The following is a 21,039-nucleotide window of genomic DNA, read 5'->3' on the forward strand; positions in this document are numbered from 1 at the left end:
CCAGAGTACAGTTGCCTTCATTATTCTTAAATGAAAAAAGTTTGGAACTACCCAAACTCTTCCAAAAGCTAAAACACCTTGCCAAATGAAACAACTGTGGGAGAAGGTCCTCGGTAGGAGATGTGACAAAGTATCTGATGGTCACTTGTTTGGAGTCACTTGTGCTCAATTCAACTGACTATACATGATTAGGAAGCCATATATAGAGTATATACACACATACATAATGCTTAAAAAAATGAAACAGCACTGCAACTGCAATTTCAGTACACAATTTAAATATAATGAAATGTTCATGTACACAAAAGAAAAATTCAGATACTTCAAAATAAAACTAATTGAAATTACTTCACCTTAATTCAGCAGGCAAAATTCAATAAAGATGGATGTATTTTAACAAAATGCTTCAGAGTGTGCAAGTATCAACAGCTGTGTGCTGAAATTGATTTGCTTTACCCACTAGGAGCCAAATGAAATAATGATCAATGTATTTAATTAAGGTCAGTAATGTGAAAAGTGGGATTCTCATTCATGTAAATAATCCTGTTCAAAACAGAAGTGCTAGTCGTTTTCTTTTTTTTTTCTTATACATAGCCAGTATGTTAGACACACTAAAAAAAACTAAACTAAAAGACTACAACGTGATATACACCATAAGACAGATACAATGCACAATACTAAAACACACCTCGGCTTGATTTTTCAACTAAAGAAAAAGCACTAAGGGTTTAGGGTGCAGTAATATTAAAAATAGTTTACAGAGTAAAAATAATTAGGTGTCTTAAGTTTCACTGAATAAGGAGCCACACACATTTGAAGATACAGTAACAGAATGTTACTTGCTACTCGCATCCATCTTAATGTTATAACATGGACAACTAAATACATCTTTTAAAGAAATGTTTTTAAAACAAATCTGTAGTCTTTAGACACTTCATGAATAGCAAAGGGAAATAAAACTAATTGGCATCCTTCAACATCTGCAATAAGATGCTGCAGATGTTCTACCGGACAGTTGATGCGAGTACCCTCTTCTACGCGGTGGTGTGCTGGGGAGGAATAAAGCTGGACAGTTTAACATCTGTAGCAGATCGACAGGCGCTAAGAAAGCTCCTGTCAATCATAGAGAATCCACTGAACAGTGTCATCTCCAGGCAGAAGAGTAGCTTCAGTGACAGACTGCTGTCACTGTCCTGCTCCACTGACTGAGGAGATCGTTCCTCCCCCACACTATGTGACTTTTCAATTCTGCCCTTAAATGGTAACATTATTCAAAGTTATTGTCTGTTTTTACATACATTTCAATTAATTTTTAATTTAATATTTTTTTGTATCAGTATACTGCTGCTGGATTATATGAATTTCCCCTTGGGATTAATAAAGTATCTATCTATCCATACATCAGCAACAATGCAACCATAAGGTGAGTTCCTCAAACTGAAAGCCAGCTGAGGCAAACTCAGCTTCTATGGAGCAAGTTGCCAGATTTAACAAATGTGCCCTTCAGCAGTGTACTTGCAGACCGCTTAAAGGCAAGGAAACAGAAGAATGTTAATTGAAGCGAATTTTGTCCTCAAACATTTACCATCTGCTGATCTTTAAGGCCAGAAGAGAAAGGTTACTTTGGACTTTGTGGCTAACGTACAAAAGTTACATTGTGTATATTTTCAAGAATAATAAATGTTATTGAAAATCATCTGAAAAATAATAAAAATGAAGCAGAAAAAGAAATGATAAATAAAACACATTATTAAAAAAAAAAAAACACATAATTTTAACTGTAAACTATAAAAAGAAAAAGCTGCAATAAAATGTAAATTAGCTGAATTGCAGCACCTCTTCAATATGAACATTAAATCCTGTCAGGATGGCAGTAACCTTACAAGGTAACAATAAGTAAACCCAGAATACATTTTGTATTTGCCTCATTTCTGTAATATGTTCTTTATGAAATGTACTGGGGCTGATGTTACATCTCAACCACATCATAACCATTTACCAACAAATTTTTTTTAATTTTTAAATCTCACTGCAGCACTACCGATAATGCTAAATTTACACATTAAAGTTGTCACCTTCCACTTAATTTTGCATACAGTTAAATTTAAGAATAAAATAGGCATAGTATAAAATAATACTCACTAAATAAAAAACAGCTAAGACTGAGACTTGGTGCCCATGGAAGTCTGCAATATACCAAACAAAACCAAAAAAATGGGTGGGTGGATAATTAAAATTTGAGAATGTTTTCAGACCCATCTGTAACCATTAATATGTACCAAAATAAAAAAAGAATAACTAATTGTTAATTTAGAAGGCAATTTTTAAAAATGTGTCAATGGCAAAAACCATTTAACCGGTTAGTGTAAAAAAAAAATATATATATATATATATATATATATATATATATATATATATATATATATATATATATATATATATGTACAGTAATCCCTCCTCGATCGTAGGGGTTGTGTTCCAGAGGTGAAAATCCATGAAGTAAAAACTACATGCTCATATGGTTATTTTTATATACAGTATTTTAAGCCCTTATAAAAAACTCTCCCACACTATTATAAACATTTCCCACAGTTATACAGCATAAACCCTTTGTATCCTCTTAAATATTAGGTAAGATTCCTTGAAATTATGTATGTAAACACACTGTTTATATACAGTAAAACCTACATATTATTTTAAGGATATTGAGCATCTCCGATATCACATATGTTAGTGCCATTATGACAGACAGGCCACCAGCACTAAATACATACAATGCAAGAAAAATTGCATACAGTAAAATGTGTGTACAGTAACACTAAACATATGTACATGTAATAAGTACTGTACGTAGAAAATTAATTATGGCTACTCACCAACAATGACACAACGACTTGTCCGATAACGATGAGTTTAATTTTACTGCACAACAAAGGAGAGCGTTACAGCTCTTCTAAAAGGAGCCTCTTCAGGCGATTGTGTAGCACCGCCGCTGTTCTTCTCCGGCAGTCTTCAATCCAAATCCCTAAAGCAGATTCCATACAGACTACCGCCTTATTACATCCACTTACAACTCGTTTTGCGCCCTGGTTAAAGGACACTGCGGCTGTAGATCTTATATTCTTTTCCTCCTTTTTAAATAAAAAGAATGTGGACTCATTGATGCCGTAATGGCGTCCTGCAGCGGTGTAGCTGTTTCCTTTCTTCAACATATCCAAAACTTTTACCTTTTCGGCAATCGTTAGCATCTTCCGTTGGCGCTTGGGCACGGCCCCTGAAGCAGTAGCAGGAGCAAATCGTTTTGGAGCCATAACAAAGGGCTTGACTATGCACAAAGATAAACACAAAAGAGCACAAAAGTTAACTCTTTACACAGCGAAACACGTTGAGGCTGAATGAGCGAGATGAGAATTCCTGGTTAACGCAGCCGAATCGAATTCGGCGCTCCATCGCTGAGCCAATCAGCACACAGGAACTTAACTGCGTGCTCTGATTGGGTAGCTTCCCAGCCATCCGCCAATAGTGTCCCTTGTATGAAATCAACTGGGCAAACCACCTGAGGAAGTATGTACAAGAAGTAAAAAGACCCATTGTCTGCAGAAACCCGCAAAGCAGCGAAAAATCCACGTTATATATTTAGATATGCTTACATATAAAATCCGCGATAGAGTGAAGCGCGATATAGCGAGGGATTACTGTATTATATATGTGTGTAAAAACTTCAGTATTAAGTGTTGGAGATCATTATAAAAAAGGAACAAAAATTTAATTTGCAAAGTTAATAAACAGTAAAATAAAGACACCATACATAAAAAAGCAAAATAAATGTGCCTCTCTTAACAGCAATTTTACGATTTGTTTGGGAAAAAATGGCAGCTTTCTGAACTATGATGTACATTATCATTATTAGTGTATATGTTACGGCCAAAACCCGAAGTTTGCCCAGTTCCCGAATTGGCCAGCCGTTTTGCATTTTGGCCAAGAGGTGTGGCCAAAGTCCAAGTTACTAGAAATGACCAGTGTATATGCTACTTTGGCCGGCCATTTCACGAAGTGGCGAGAACTCCCTGGCTAAAATTCAATGCGCTGATATAAGACTGTCCGCTCAAGGTGCAAAGATGCTTAAAAATTTCAGATACAGAGTCAGAAGTGAGTTTTCCATTCTGCATTAGAAACTGCTCAAGGCGGGTCTTGTTCAGAAAGCGAACACCACTTGAGACGGCCTTCCCCTCGCCCAAAAACTTAAACCTTAAGGTCAATAAAATTAGGTCCCTGATGTTAACTCACTATTTTACGGCTAAAATAATAACAGAAATGTGAAACCTACTTATATACCTAATCTTAATTATTGTGAAACAACCAAGTGGTGTCCGCTTTTTGAACAAGAGCCGCCAAGGCTACACTCGAAGTAACTGCACTACTAAGTGCGCAACAAATCGCTGTGCATGCCTTTTTTCTTCCGACTTTGGCCGATCGCCCCATGCCATTTCGCAAACTGGCTGGCCAAATCCTGAAATCGAGGAAAAGATTGGACATTGGCCGGTCAATTTATAGCGACATTGGCCATTCCCCGATATGGCCGGACACTTCCCGCTTTGGCCGCAAGATCTTTACACCAGCGTTTCCCAACCTCGGTCCTGGGGGCACACTGTGCTTGCAGGTTTTTGTTCCAACCAGATTCCTAATCAGTGACAACACCTGATAACACTGATCTCATTTAAATTAGCTGGTATTATTTTTCGTTTACTCTATATCCAGAAAAGCACTGCAGCATGATTTTTACATTTATAAAGACATTTAGAAATATTTCTGCTTTTGCTATAGATTTAAATTCTTAAGTCTCTTTTGTTGATTTCATTATATTTTGCCTTTTCACTGCAGTTTTTCCCCTTCATTGTATCTTATTAATGACAATTAAAAATGAGCAGAGCAGATACCCAGGCAAACAACACTGAATAATCAAAGGCTGCAACTACTTTAGTAAATAATGGATTAAACAATTATAACACCTAGAAATGTAGAATGAAAATCAAGATGAAAATATTGTTAAAATGAAAAAAATACATTATTCCCATATAACTGCTTGGTACATTTTAATATATATATATATTCTAATTTCTATATTGTTCCCAAAACACAGAACTTGGGAAAACACATCACTTAATCAGCCCAGGAGTCTAAATAAAAACAGAAACTGGTTGGAACAAAAACCTGCAGCCAAAGTGTGTCCCCAGGACTGAGGTTGGGAAATGCTGCTTTACACTATACTGTGCGTCTTTACCCTATTTGACTCACAACATTTGATGTTACAAATGTACATATACCTAGCCAAAAACAGATTAAGAACATTTAATATCCAAATGTTCACTTCTCCAAACAAGAATATTTCAATTTACAAATTTCCCCAACCATAAAAAACTGCTGCTGACAGGCACAGCCGATAAGAAAAAAAAGAATACGATAGTCATTTGTTTTCTTTCAAGACAAGTCTCTTGTGATTTTCCTTTCTGTGTGTATTAATTTTAATTGATCTTCGTCCAACAAGCCAGTTATAACTATAGAAAGAATAAAGTGCAAATAATTGTAATTCACCATTTTCAGTTCACTCTGATTCACCTTCCAAAACTGTCATCCACCAACACTATATGTCCTTAATTTGCCAGCAGTCAACTCCCTCTTATCTCACCACCTCTACTGTTATTTCTAATCGTGTAATTTCTTTATTTGCCAAAACAATCTACTGTAACCCATCAACACCACCACTTTCTATCCAACCACCCATATATTTTAGATAGACAGACAGTACATTAAAAAATGCCTTGGCCTGTCCATCAGTCACCTAATGGTCTTACTCGAAAGCTTTGCACCTGATATATTCTGGAACTGTTACAGCAAAAGCAGCTGTTACAGATGTTACAGTAAAGTGATCTGAAAACCAAGTGACAAGGCAGAAAGAAAATGAAGAGCAGTGACATCAGCCGAGTATCCAATAAATCGCACTGACTGATTACATGACAAAGAAAACCATAATAGGAAGAAGAAGAGCAGTGACACCTGCCAAGCACCAAGTGAATAAGAGCACAATTAAACAAACTAATTAACATTTCAGGCTTGTGCATTGTACAGTGGTGTAGTGCTTAGCATCACTGCTCCACATCTCCCGGAGTCTCGATCTGAATCTACACCTAGTAAATGTAGGTGTTGTGTTTACATGCTCTCCCTTGGTCAAAGTGATTTTTTTTAATGAGAGCATGACTGCATACATGAGCGACTCTTGGAATGGAATAATATCCAATCAGGCTTGGATCTCTCTTAGATCACAGTGCTCCCGGGAAAAATTCTGGCCTCACTACCATCTTAATTAACATGAAGAACAAAAATGGAGACAGAAAATGGATTTTTTTTTTTTATACACTGTAGTTAACAACATAATTATTTATTATTAGCTTGTACCTTATACAAGCACTTCTTTTGAATTTGCCAGCTTTAGCTGGACTCTGATAAGAGCCAGCCAAGGTGGACACTATAAGCTGAAAAGGGTTAAGTAATTTGCACTCCAGAGCACTGATCCTTGAGTGAATGGGGGGAGGGCGTTTGTGGTACGCAAAGCAGAAAACACTTCTTGTAGAGCAGTCATTCTCAAATGAAAAGAAGGGTGAAGATGAAAGGACATGTTTTAGGGTGAGGTTTCTCAACAACCACACAGGTCGCTCTACCTGTTAGGCAGGGGAGTTTTGTCTGGTTATGTTCAGGAAGGGAAGCAAGGCTTTTATTGATTTTTGTGGCTCATTACTTCATTTATCAACTCACCCTTGATTGCTAAAATAAAAAAGCTGTCTGTTTTCAATCTTCTTATACATGTCAGTGATCAATCCAGTAAAAATGTCTGAAGTAAAATGACGATAATGTGGCAAGTGGAAGTGCCCAATGATCAGGCTTTCTGGACTGTCAGGCAGTAATAGAAGATGGTTTTGTAAACACTAAATAGACTTGCTGTAGCAAAAACATATTATTCTTGCTTCATTGCTTAATAAATATAGTAATAAAGTAAAGATATGCAAAAACTTTTTCACTAGTCTAGTCTAAGTGAATGTAATATAACATCTAATTCAGCGATAAGGCACACAGCAGCGTACATTCAAATATTTTGAAATGACATGTAAACCAACACCACAATAAAAATGTATACTTTGCAACCAAAAGACAGCTTTCCATCACTCCATTCATGCAGAAAAATAAGAAATGGTTCTTTCAACAAAAAGTATCCATTTTCTTCCACAAGCAAAACGTATTGAAAAGTGTAAAGCAGTTTCTTTTGTTGACTTTTAGCATTGGTGGTACAGCAGAGAATCGGCTAGCTTCACAAATTACGTGATGTCGGTTCTTCAAACATTTTCTGACTTATTCAAAATGTTTATCCAACTAAACTTGATGCACACTGAAGGACAGTATTAAAGACATGATGGCAATTTACACAAACTTAAGTGACTGTGTTTGGACGATTTGGTGAATTCTGTTTCAAACAAAGTCTCTTCAGCCCAACAAGACAGAATGGAAAAAACTGAAGCACCACACAGTGACAGGATTATAGGCTTAACCCTCAGGGCTTTGCCTTTCCCAGTGCTTCGGCACTCTAACCCAAGCTTGCCCAGCAATTTTCAACCAAACATCTTGATTGATAAAAGTAAAGTTTTATTATGACCTTAAGAATGTGACGTTAAAGCACAATGTTGTAACAGATTGATACTCTAGAACAAGCTGTACCACTTACTGTACAGTCTCGCATTTTTCATCATTTTGTATTGTTCACTGTACAGACCTAACACCAAAACTGCACCATTTGAGTGATATGCTTCGAAACAGTTTTCAATCCCAGACATAATACACAACACTTAAAATTATTTAAACCACCTCTGGATCAATCACCCTACATATCCCATTTACCACTGGGCTCTCACTTCTAGTGTCAAGCGCCTGAATTCCTTTGGGTACAGTGTGACCCACTCTTTGGACAGGGGCAGGTGGGGAGTTTGACTGGGGTGGTACACCTGTCACACCATAATGCTGATGTCCTAAGGAAGGAAAAAAAATGCTGTGGAGCAAAAGATCAAAAGCTTTCTTTGCCTGCTCGTACTCTGCTCATACCATGCATGCATTGTTTTGAGTTGATCCAATGCTGGTCTGAAAAATAGCCTGCTTGGTTCAAAGGGGTCTAAAAAGTCAAAACTTTGACTCTCGGACTCGCAGTTATCTAGGTGGGACTTGACACTCCGCAACATGTCATAGATACTGAAAATATAATGCACACTAACAGCAATAATCCATAATGTTAAAATACCTTGCTATGGAAACCAAGCATATGGAGAAAAATGCTCCACTGAAGGTAGGGCATTGGAGTTTCAAAGACTAAACTGGATTTTCTTGCTAGTAACTTGTTAATGCATGTCAGTACTAGTTAGAGCCCTTTTCATGAACCTTAGTTAATAAAGAAAATATTCTTATCAATGAGCATAACACAGAAGGAAAATGGTTAAACTGGATTGTGATGGACTCTGACCCCTAACCAACAATTTGCATTAGGGAAGTAGTGTACACTAACCTGTACTTCCTTAACTGCTGATAAGCAACTTGGTAGTCATCTGCAAACACAGCATTTATAACCTGCCTTAGACAATATTTACAAACAATTCAGATTGTTCAAAAGAGGGGGTCTCCATGCCAACTAGAGGGGACATCATTTTATTAAAAAACCATATCTGCAAAACCGCCAGACTAAGTGAAAGGCTGTAGCTCAGTGATCTTAAACTGCAGAAGCTATTTTATCCCACCTACAGTTCTTGACTGTCTGCTACCCAAAATATTTATTAAGGAGAAACTCAAAAATTCAGTTAAGCAATATAATCAAAATTGACTATAGAGCCACACTTGAAAACTTTAACAACAGATAATTATTACATTTATATTGCGCTTTTCTCGCTACTCAAAGTGCTTTACGTAGACACTGGGAAACCACTTCAATCACCGACAATGTGTAACACCCACCTGGATGATGTGAGAGCAGCCATTCTTACACCAGCAGTATGTTCACCACATAGTAGCTATTAAGTAGTAAAGGGGTGAGAGAGAGTTAGCCAGTTAGGCACATGGGATAATTAGGGGGCCAGAGTGGCCAGGTAATAGTGGACAGTTTAGCCAGGACACTGGGATAAACCCTACTCTTGTCAAAAGAGGCCAGTTCAAATCCCGCTACTGACAGAAAGGGATTCTACTCTACTGGACCTTTGAGCAAGACATTTAACTGAAGATTGCTCTTCGGACATTGTAAGATAGTTGACCCTGTGTTCTCACCTCCAAAAGTCATGTGAAAAGACAATTTCCACTCAGGGATTATTAAAATATGTCAAATCAAATAAAATAAAAAATATATATATCAAAAAGATGCAGAGGGATCTTTAATGACCACAGATAGTCAGGAACTCGGTTTTACATCTCATCTGAAGAACAGTCCATTTTTATAGCACGATGTCCCCATTACTACATTGGGTCTTTTGGATACACACACAAACTGGAGGGTAAACTTTCTCTGATGCCCTCAACAGCACATCCTCTAGAAGAAATCCAAGCTTATCCTATATGGCGGCCCATCCAAGAACAGGCCAGGTCAAAACTTGCTTAGCTTCTGGTGGATGACCTTATTCTGAAGCGCAGTATTCTTTGGCCAGTCCATCTTAATCATTTTAAAATTAATAATGCAGAAATTCAAAAATTTTAAACCAGTCTCCTCTTAGACCCATTCCCAAACAACTGAGTGAACAAAAATCAACTACCACATTTACAGCAACCTATCTTAATAAAGTTAAGACATTGCTATTGACAAGCAGTCTTCCTTCCTCCCTAAAATTGTCCATTGTCAGACTCGTTTTGCTTTTTCATGTTTAGGCCCAAATGTACTTGAATACTTTTTCTTTTCCCAATGGTTATAAAGGTCAGAAGGTTCTTTAAAAATATAATTATTTTACAATGTAAGTCTCAGCAAAAATAGATCAGCCTTTAACAAAAGTATCATTGCATCAGATCATCATATGACTATTCCATAGCCCCAGGGTGATCAGTCTTGTATTTGGAAATCCACAAGGACTTTTCCCACAGTGAAATATTTTGCACTAACTAATTTCTCAAATCAAAGCCAAACCTTCCTATTATTGGACCATATTACTTAACAGTCTGAATTATTATAATGCCTTTACTCTGCCTTATGAAACATTTATAATATTGTAGATTTTACTTTTCTGAAGACACCACCCAAATGTTCTATGATAGTCCCAGTCTTATTTACATACAGTATCAGCCTTAATAGGCAGCTACTTAAGGAAGCAAGCAGTAACAACCTTTATGAATACAACAGTTTGAGAGTCAAAGAAGTAAATAAGAGTACTAAATTCCAACAAGTGAGTGAATGAAAATTACCCCCCCAAAAAATCAAATCACATGGTCTTGACTGGAATGAAAACTTGCAGCCACTGCAGCACCCCCACGACAAGGAATGAAGACTTCAAGCCAAAGCACGTGCAGTGTGATACTGTTGAATACTCAGGATGGGGTGGTGAACAGCTAGTCTGGGTCAGTATGACCAAACTGAAATATTTCAGTGAACCATGGACACAAAGTGTTCTACTTTCCCCTCAAGAATGTTATTATATTGAGTTTTGTTCTCCTCATCTGTCCATATCTTCCATTTACCAGATTTTCTTTAAAATTCCCTTCTATAATAACTTCTACAACAGTTATTATTAATTTAAGCATGTATACAATTAGATAATTTGCTACTTTTCCATTACTGGTTTATTATTTGTAAATTGGTGCTTGAAAGCGGTCTTCAGTGAACAGTGCTGTGAATAAATTCACGTGAAACTGAATCACAAAAAAAATCTATACATATAGGTAAAATAAAGAATTAAGCTTACAAATTAAATAGTGGTAGAAATTGCTATGGCTGCTTCATGGTATGATACTACTGGGTCACATTACAATGTGTTTTTTATGTTTCACATATTCATTTTGCAATATATTGTGATTCATTCTCATTTTTATTTGACTTAAGTTATATCTCTATAAGCAAACATATTATCCAAATAAATATTCAAAGTTATTATTTAGTCATGTTTCACAAGAAATCATGAACTTTACCTGCTCAGTTGCATCCAGTAACAAAATTAAAACAATAAAAAAAAAAAAAAAGACAAGACAAATTTAAACTTACCCAGAATTTCTAAAATAGTTAGCTTATTTGAAAGCTGATATATGTTAACTACTTTAGCACATACAGGGTGTTTTTACATATGCGTAAAATGGTGAAATGATACATATATATATAAAAAAAAAAAAACCTCCACGATTTTGGGATTATTCTTATCTTTCATATTCCTTACTGAACACATGTGGGTCACTGGAAAAGGAATTTCTGCAGCAATTAGTGTGGGTTTTTAAGGAGACTGTCCTCCCTAATTTACTGAAGTAAAGTTCTGCATGTAATGTGTTTGTCATCAGTGGAGCTAATTTCTAGTTTTTTCAGAATTGCATTTTGGCAGACATGAACCAAATTATCTACATCAGCCCCCACACCTTTACTTCTAGCTTTGAAAATCTGCTGGAGCTTTTTTAAATTTTAATTTCTCTGGCCACTAAACCAGGCAATGAAGCTGAAAGTGATAGCAGACTGCATCACACTATGATACGAAGACAACATGAGATCCTGGTCCACTTTAAATAGTCTGAGTTTATGGAGGAGAAATAAATGTTAGATGCTATTAGAATATATGTTTTTGTATTAATATTCCAATTAAAATTACTATCCAGGAGAGTTTGTAAGCATTTAAATTAAGTCACTATGTCTACCTCCACCCCAGAACAATGATAGATGAGCATGCAGGCCTCTGCCTCTTTAAGCCAAATATCACTTCCTTAGTCATTTTGACATTCACAGTTCCTATTGCACCAATCTACTGAACAGTCCACTTGATTTAAGCAATGGGTTACATAATCAGAGAAACATTTGTCTTAATTCATACAACACATTTTTGAAATAGTAGAAATATATTTAAAGTAAGGATGGGCAATATGACTTCAAAACAGTATCATTAAAATTTTACTTATTTAGCTCAGTAAGGATAAACTGATTTTTTTGTAAATCCCTGGTTCAAAAATACATTTACACAACATTTAATTGATATAGCTCTCTGACAACTAAATACGTGCATTATAGGATCTTCTAAAAGATCATGTTATTATATATATATATATATATATATATATATATATATATATATATATATATATATATATATATATATATATATATATACACACACACACACATATACATAAAATGATTAAAGCTGCACACACTTCATCTTGCTTCAATAACTTTCAGGTAATTTCATACCATTAATTGCAATACAAAACAACTTTTAATGAATACTTATTGTAACATGCTGCACTATGTACATTCATGAAAAATACAAAACTTTGGATACAAATCCAACTTAAAATATTCACCATATGCAAACTAAATGTTTCTTCATGTCCAATTTTCAAAATAAATTATGGTAATTATCAAAATACACATCTTATGGAAAAACGTCAGTTTTAAATGGTTTTATTGAAGAAAAACACAGAAAAAACGTTTTACATCTCAATTGATCTTTTAAAATGAATAAATATAAATCCTTCCTCATCTTGATCTCAGTGCCCATTCAGGATTTGTTGGCCTTTAACCTCAAAATCTTTGCCAGAAACACCAGCATGTTAACCTTTTCTGGCTTCAGGCTGGACCTGAGGCACACATTTTCACCTGAACTAAAAACTTGATGGGTAGGTAGTAGCAAGTATTTCGGCATTCTCCAGGATTAACATTCAGTTATAGCACATTACATACAACAGCAGGCAGGCATATAATCCAAATTTGACAGACGAGCTTTTTTGTTCACAGAAAGGCTGTCAACCAATAATTGACATAAAAAAATTTCATATTAAAATAATTGTTTGACTATACAGAATAAAGACTCACATTTAAAATGCTTAGGGCAACATGCACATAAGTGCATATAAAAACATCTTGATATGCTTTGCCTTTACCTTTTATATATTTTTTCCTTTCTACAGACAACAGGATTCCTTTCTTTAACTTGCTAAGCTTTAATACAGCTCTTGCAGTAATTAATTTTGCCAACCTGGATGTGAGCAAACAACTCATCCGCAGAGGTTCACAAATAAGATTAGAGGTTTCAGTTAAGGTTTCTTACTTCTTTGAATTCTCTTTCAGGATACTCTTTTGTAAACTCTAAATTCAGTATAAATTGATGACAGATGATTTGTGCCAAAATTTAATGCAACCTAACATGGTATCTACATTAAAGTGAAATACATATGCAAGTGGGCTATTTAGAAAAAGAAAATGAATCCAACTACTGTTAAACGTATATTTTTTTTTTAGTTTTAAGATGCACAATATAGTGCTCGAAATCTGTGACTCACTAGGAGCTCAAACTGAATGAAACTTTATTACAATGCACAGTACAGTAGCTACTAGGAATCTGCTTTGGTGATGCTGCCACAGCCTCAGCAAACTCCACAATGTCTTGAAGTCTGTGTGTTTGTACAGTATGTATATTTGTTCCTGCATCATTTTCATGAAAACTTGAGGATCTCTCAGGGATACTCAAATTAGAATATGTGCCACAAGGCATTTTGATAAACAATGAAAGGCAGCTAGAGTAGAACAAGTGTCTTGATGTGCTATATTTTGATCTGTCAACAGAGGAATGCTCCCTGACAGGTTACAGTGGTGGCTTGATGATTAGTGCACTTGCTTTCAAAGCAGTTGATTAGGGTTTCATTACTGTACTTCACATTTTATTTTATTTTTTTTTTACTATAGGATTTCCTGCACTATTTTTTCATGGTCCCATGCTGCCTAGAGTGAGGCAATACAGTCACCAGAGTTATTTATTGCAATCTGGGGTCAGAAGCACAACCTCTCACCATTAATGCAACCTCAACCTGCTCAAAGCTCCTTCTCTGACTTACTGTATGTGAAGACATACTCTTAAGTCTCATAAGCAGATGTAACCCCACAACTGACTCAACTCTCATAATAAATTTGGAATCATCAGTTGTATTTTATCTAAAATTAACTACCAATTTTTCTCAGCTTAAATTTACAGGAATGTTTTCACACAACAACAGAAGTGCTGGATAATGGACTAAAATCTCACTTATACATGCCCAATTACTGTAAGTGGTAGTGGAGGCGTAAAGATTCGCCATTAGGTGCCTTAAATAAAGACTTTTGCTAAATAAAGAATAATAACAGAATGAAGGCATGGGGTAGAGTCGTACCACTGCTGTTTCTCAAGTCCAGTATACCACGTCAGGAGACCAAGCCCAGATAAGATAGATAGATAGATAGATGCTTTATTAATCCCAAGGGGAAATTCACATGTATGTTATGTGTGAAGGTTGCACATTTTCCTGGTGTCTGCATGTGGTTGTTTTCCTGTCACATCCCCAAAGATGTGTGAGTTAGGCTAATTGGTGATGCCAAATTTGTAGTATTGGGGTGTGCATGAGCGGGTCCTGTGATGAACTGGAGCCCTACAAAGGGCATTTTCGTGTCTTGCATCCAATATTGCCGAAACAGGCTCTGTCTTGTGTGAATATGCATGTAGTAACATTATCAGGACATTGAACCGACATACTGATGATATTATGCAGTGATAAAAGTATCACAGAAGTTTATTACAGTAAACAAGAATTTAAACTCAATAAAAAATGTACTATTTTTTACACTCTGTATTTGTTTTTTCACACATCTCAGTTCTCTGCGTATCATGTACCTTGCTTGTGGTCCAACTGTTATAAGCAAACTTTTTGTGAACTTTTCGTTTTGTTTTAAGCCCTACGATGGCTCCCAAGCATCCTGCATCTTCTAAGCCTTCTGGCAGTAGCGAGCATAAGAACCAGAGGAAGACCTCCTGGATATGCTTCAGGAAGGAAAGCATTACGCAGACGTCGCTCGCCATTACAAGTTTACATGTGTTTAAAGCGTGTGGGAGGGGTATTTTAAGGCTTAAACTATAAAAAAAAAAATGTTTATTTATATGGTCTTTCTATATCGCGGATTTTCACCTGTCACTGATGGGTCTGGAACATAACTTCCGCGATAGCCGGGGGAATCACTGTATTTTAGTCATTTTGTTTTTGCAGTGTTGTTGCACCATGTACGATGCTGTCAGCACTTGTGTCTACGCGAGTGGAAGTAGCATCAAAAACATTTCATCGCAGTGTAAATGTAGAATGACAAGAAGTAAAACTGAACTGAAAATAAGCAGCCAACTTTCTAATCAGAAACAAAATACACAAACATTTTCTGTGCAACACTGTTAATTACTTAGTTTTAAAATCTGATGTGAAGAGAAAAATCTGCTTTAGAGACGAGAGCCTTCTAATTAATAAGTAGTTCAAAGATGTTATGAAATTTTAATAGCCAACATGTCTTTTATCTATATAAATAAAGCTAATTTGATGTCTGTTTGAATATATGCATGTTTGCTTTAACAAAAAATGGGTGCACAGATTTTTGCAAAAACTGAAAAATCACTAAAGTCCCATTGTTGAATACAGACTAAACTGAGACTCGATATTGTCACGCGAGAAGTGGCAGGGGCTGAAGTGCCATGAGATATTGCAGTGTGATGTACAATAAATTTTGATTACACTTGAGACCCCCGTCAGTTCATTTGGTAGGAGGTAGGAGAGAGGTGCAACAAGGGAGAGGTATGAATGTTCCTTTTATTTTGTTTTAGTGGTCATTTGTTGTGTTTTTGACTCCAAACTCCTGTAACCTCCTTTATTGCTTTCAGTTGTAATAAAACCTTTGTTTTCCTCATATTTTTGGTTTCTTTGCATTTTGGGGGGGATTGGACACTGAAAGATCAACCCCCCAAACCCCGGCCACCACAAGTGTCCTGCTTTCGGCTGTGTTTTGTTTTATAGTACTTTGCGTATTCACCCATTTTGTAACCCTGCATCTTTGACGTTTGGAGAGAGTATGTCTACACCATTAACACTGGATGAAAGGCAGAAGCCCACCATGAATAAAGTGACAAGCCCTTGCAAGCCACACTGAAACATACAACCACAAATCACTGAGATCAGCCAATTCAGAACTGCTGATTAACCTATGGCATGTGGCAGGAAAACCAAGTCACACCCAACTCAAACTGAGAAAAATCCCAGGTGACACGGGCAGAGTATGTAAACTCTAACCTACTGGGACACAGAACCTTTAATTAGGACCCAGGACTCCGAAGCTGTGTCACAGCAGTACTAACCACTGAACCTCTGTGTTTTAATATTAATCATTCTATATTTGCAAATGTACACAAGGCTCTGAGCTTCTAGATGTCACTATGATACATAAAAATAAATCAAATCAATGCTTGCATGGCTGTACTCTCATAAAAAGACCAAATTAGCCTATACTGTCACCACTACATCAAATCATACTGCCAGAACTGTCTATGCATGTCAGTCTCATTGCCATTTAAAAAGACTAATGCTATCTGTACCCTCAGCTCAACCTTAACGCCCCGTTTTCAAGATTTTGTGCTTTCTAATGAATCATTAGTTATTTTGGCATTTTATCAAAAATGTTTAGCATTTAACAGTCTTTCCCCATTTGTGCCCATTTTCTATTAATTGAAAAAAAAAAAAATTAATTAACTTAAAAGTGTCTCATTATGATGCAATACCTTGACAACAAAATCAAGTAAAACTAGTCAAAAGAGAAAAAGGTGAGTGAGAAAGCAAACTATTATTTTCTCTGTTCCAAAAATAACCCAAGCCTGCATAAAAATCTAAATTGGAAAGGTTAAAACTGGACATCTGAAAAAACTTCAAGCAGATACATGCAACTCGAGTTATTAAAAATGTAACCGCTGGGCATCTCATTTGCGAGAAACAGACAGATACCATATATTCTGTCAGCAGCTAATGTGAAATTGTGCAGGTCCAAACAAGCATGTCCACACATAAAACTAGAGGAATGCCTAATTCATGAAGAAAGCTAACTGAGATGGTTAAAAGTTATTTAGGAAAAGAAATAAAAATTCCATATGTATCAGTTTACAGCTCAGGCTGCAATCCATTATGGCAGCAGCCTTCTCTTAATGGTAGAAAAATGAGAACTAACTCCGAACGGGATGCCGCTATATCGTATGGCATAAACACTTAAGCACATTCGCTAATGGGAAATGTTAATTAGTGACTACATTTAACTGTTTGTACAAATCGCAAACAAAAGACACCCCGACTCAAACAAAACCAGGATCGAAGCGCTGCTGTCACTTGGCAACGAACCAACAAAGAGCAACCGATCGCTGCACAATCGAACGGCGCACTAAAGTCCTGCGAGGCTGCTCCTGTACAATCTAGCTGGAAGTTTAAAGCTAAACAGCGTGTTCTCCTCCTCGTTGAATCGGAGGGGAGAGGTTGAAGGCAAACTGTGCCATTCTGCAAGCAGCCCTCCTCCGCTTTGCTGATAAAATGGAAAACAAAATGAACAACGTGTTTCTTATTACAAATGAGAACATGGGCACGAACATTTGTTTAACCTCTTTTATAAACGACAGATGCCACGATTCTGTAATAAAAAGGGAGCAGTTTACTCGAATCTGATAACAATTTGGGGCTACAAAATATTGGCTGTAACATTTTGAGCCCCATGAACCACGACAGTGTAAAAATGTCCTAGTAAATAATGCGTCACAGTGTTAAAATAAAAACTATTTTTAAAGTAAAACGAGTTTCCGCTTTCAGGTATAATTTTCACTTTAGTATGCTTTGTGCGTGGGGTGTGCATGTTGGAGTGGGTTTCCTAAAGAGGCACACGGTTAAGACTAATTGGAGACTTGGTTATTTCCGTGAAGTATACATCTGTTGGATCCCTTTTCTTATTACAGCGTCCCATCCGGGATTGAGCCCTTCAAATAATTCAGTTCCGCGTAGTGCTGAATAAGGCTTCTACAAATTAGACAATTGGAATAGCAGTTGTTAAAATGAAAATCTCTGATTTTTATTTACATTTTGCCATGTTATAGATTTATCGAATAATTAAAAGTTTGCATTTTACGCTGATCATTTGCCTGCGAAAAATGGTAACATGCTCCGTGTATTTACTTTTTGCGGGGGTGAAGGTTCTTCCTGGTTTTCCCTCAAACTTCCCAAATACATGCAAATCAGGTCAAAGGACGGCTGTATGCCGAGTCTGTAAGAACGGGAGTGATTGTGTGCGTACGACGGTGGAGTTGGATTGATTCGGCCTGGTTCGACCCCGTAACTGGATGAATTATATACGCTTATTCCAAAAGCAAGAAGACTAACGTTTACCTTGGCTTCTCTAGCAAATGAAACACCAGTACAGTCGGACAGGTGTGTTCATTATTGGCAGGCAGTGTGGCGTAGTGGTTAAAACTTCAAACCCTGAGGTTGTGGGTTCAGATTGCTACAGACACTGTGTAACCACCAGCAAGACACTTCACTTGTGCCCCAATTGGATAAACAAGAAATGTAACCAGTTGTATCTCAAATGTGAAACGCCTTGGCTAAATGTTTCATCTAAGTAATAACTACGTAGTTTGAACAGGTAAAGATTCCACATAAAAAGTATGATACTTGACTGTATTGTACACCTATATGAGAAATGCGATTTCAGGAAAGGTTGTAACTATTTATTGAGACCAACTGCAGGCTATATTCTAAACGGTGTTTTCAAGAAAGAGAGAAGTGGGCTGGGACGTTCAAACTAACACAGTTGCATGGATATGCGAATGATGCATCGTATAATGGAGTCAAGCACTTTAGTCACGATTGCAGTTTTGTAAACGGTTTTCTCATTTCTTTTTATAAAATGAATTTTTAAAATTACACAACATCGAGCTTGCATCATATAAAAACGTATTAAAAGTCCTGGGAAGATTTTACATATAACGCTGCCATTTCTTATTTCTCAAGGCACACTGTCAGGCTGAATGGATTTAAGGTGGGAATGTGAACCATCCCTGGACGGGACGACAACGTGGTGTGTAAATTTAATGTTTAATTCACATAAATTAATAAAGTACTGCGAAATTTCCTGTATGAATACTTAGAAAGCTGTTCCCGACAGCTGGAAGATTTCCTTAATACAAGTATGGAAGCTACGCTCGATCGTCCACTGTAGTTTTCTTAAACAAAATGTGTCTGCTTAAGCTTTGCTAGAGCAAAACTACACTGTCACCAAAGCTACAAACATACAATAAGCAACGTCCACACGAACCTAGACCTGACCCTCACACCTGCGGTGCCAGAGAGTCCTTTCCAGTGAACACGCATACCCAACAGGTGACGTTCAACGCACTGGCGGTAGCATCAGGATCCACTGAAAGAGTTTAAGTAAAAAAAATGCGTAACAATTATTTTTGCAGCCATAAACGAAAACACTCGCGCTCAAGTCGCAGCCCTTCCGCGCTTGCCCGTCCACCCCACGAGAAAGCCAGAATCTCCAGCACAGGAGAGGCGGGCCGTCGCACGCTCGCCCCCGGAATCCACAGGTGTCACTTACCGTTGTGAAGTAAAGCATCCAGAGCTCGTAGAGGCGCTCCTTCGAGGCCATGGTGTTTCCCTCTCTCCGGTTATACCGCCGCGTTTAGGTCAGGAGAGTGGGTCTTCCCACGCGGTGTTTCTCATTTCCTGCACGGCCGCACCTCGCACGTCTTGTCTGCCGTGTCCTGCGTGCGGCTCTTAGAATAAACGCCGCATCACGAATAGGAGTGCTGGGGCGCCCTCCGCGCCTCTTCACAATGGCTGGAAGTACACGCGAAGAACCTCCGGAGCCACCGATCAACAAGCCGCTGCTTCTAAAGTTTTTTTCTTCTTCTTCTTTTATCTCTACCATTCACAATGGGGGTGGGAGCGACGGTCAGCTCATTGTCCCTTTACTCTTCCGCCACACGCCTCGCACTGTCACGGCGTCTCTTTCTACTTTCTGACGTTAGCTTTTTTCGTGTTTTTTTCTTTGCCACAGAAAAAAGGCAGAGGGCACTTCAGCACAGTAGAGCTGCGGCTCGGCCCCCTGCAGATAGCCAGGTACCTCCTTAAAGAGCCCGCGCACAGTTTTCACCTGACTGCCACGATCTCACTAAACGTAGCCAAAGTGTGAGAAGAAAAGGGGAAAAAATGAGAATGCCATCTAGTCTAGTGCAAAAGTGTTGCGGTAACACTAATCGTTAATAACAGAATGCATAGAAGTCTACTAAAGCTGCTTTCCGGAGCACCTGTGCACCTGGTTTGCCTTGCGACCAGAAGTAGAGACGCCCGGGCGGAAATATGCAGTCAGTAATGCGACAACAGAGGAACAACCAGTAGATACAAAGGTACCGTATAGAAATGTGTGCGCGGTGTTTTTCAGAAGTACGTGGCTCGTGTATTGCAATGATGCATGTCACAGGCTGATTTCTACTTTGTGACATCTTTTCATAAGCAGAATAAAATCCCGTTCATTTTTTTAATCCACTGCGGGAGCCAGTGCCCTTTTCGGCAGCACCTAAAGGGCTATCAGTCTATTGTAGGTAATGTTCACCCAACAAAACAACAACAAAACGGTACATTTTGTGGTACCAGTTATTTTAACATGCATATCTTGTCATTGAGGGAAAAGTCACAGTCAGGAGGACAAAGAATGCAAATGAGAGGGCTCAATTAGACGTATACTCATCTTCATTACACTTTTATATTAGCCCCAAAATACAATGCAACATAAAAGAATATTTTGGACAAAATTAAAAATGTAAATAAACAAATAAAAAATATCATATGCACGCACATAAGGGATGTCTGCAAGGCTCCCCCATTCGTAAGTAATAACTACCCCAGCAGAGAGGGGGTGCTCCTCCATGTGCAGTTCAGACACTTGTCATCTGGAAGATTAATGATCCAGCTTCC

At 37.4% G+C, this 21,039-nt stretch overlaps 1 protein-coding gene across 1 annotated transcript in view; it reads right to left on the reverse strand.

Annotated features, from left to right (window-relative positions):
• Nucleotides 1–20,412, reverse strand: part of nbeal2 (neurobeachin-like 2) — a 305,779-nt gene extending 285,367 nt beyond the window's left edge. Inside the window, exon 1 of the mRNA XM_039737118.1 lies at nt 19,661–20,412. Within this exon, the coding sequence (XP_039593052.1) occupies nt 19,661–19,711 (51 nt within the window). The 5' untranslated portion in view covers nt 19,712–20,412. The remainder of the gene's footprint in view (nt 1–19,660) is intronic.
• Nucleotides 20,413–21,039: the final 627 nt, after the last annotated feature.

This window comes from Polypterus senegalus, chromosome 15, assembly GCF_016835505.1.
Source record: "Polypterus senegalus isolate Bchr_013 chromosome 15, ASM1683550v1, whole genome shotgun sequence".
NCBI lineage: Eukaryota > Metazoa > Chordata > Cladistia > Polypteriformes > Polypteridae > Polypterus > Polypterus senegalus.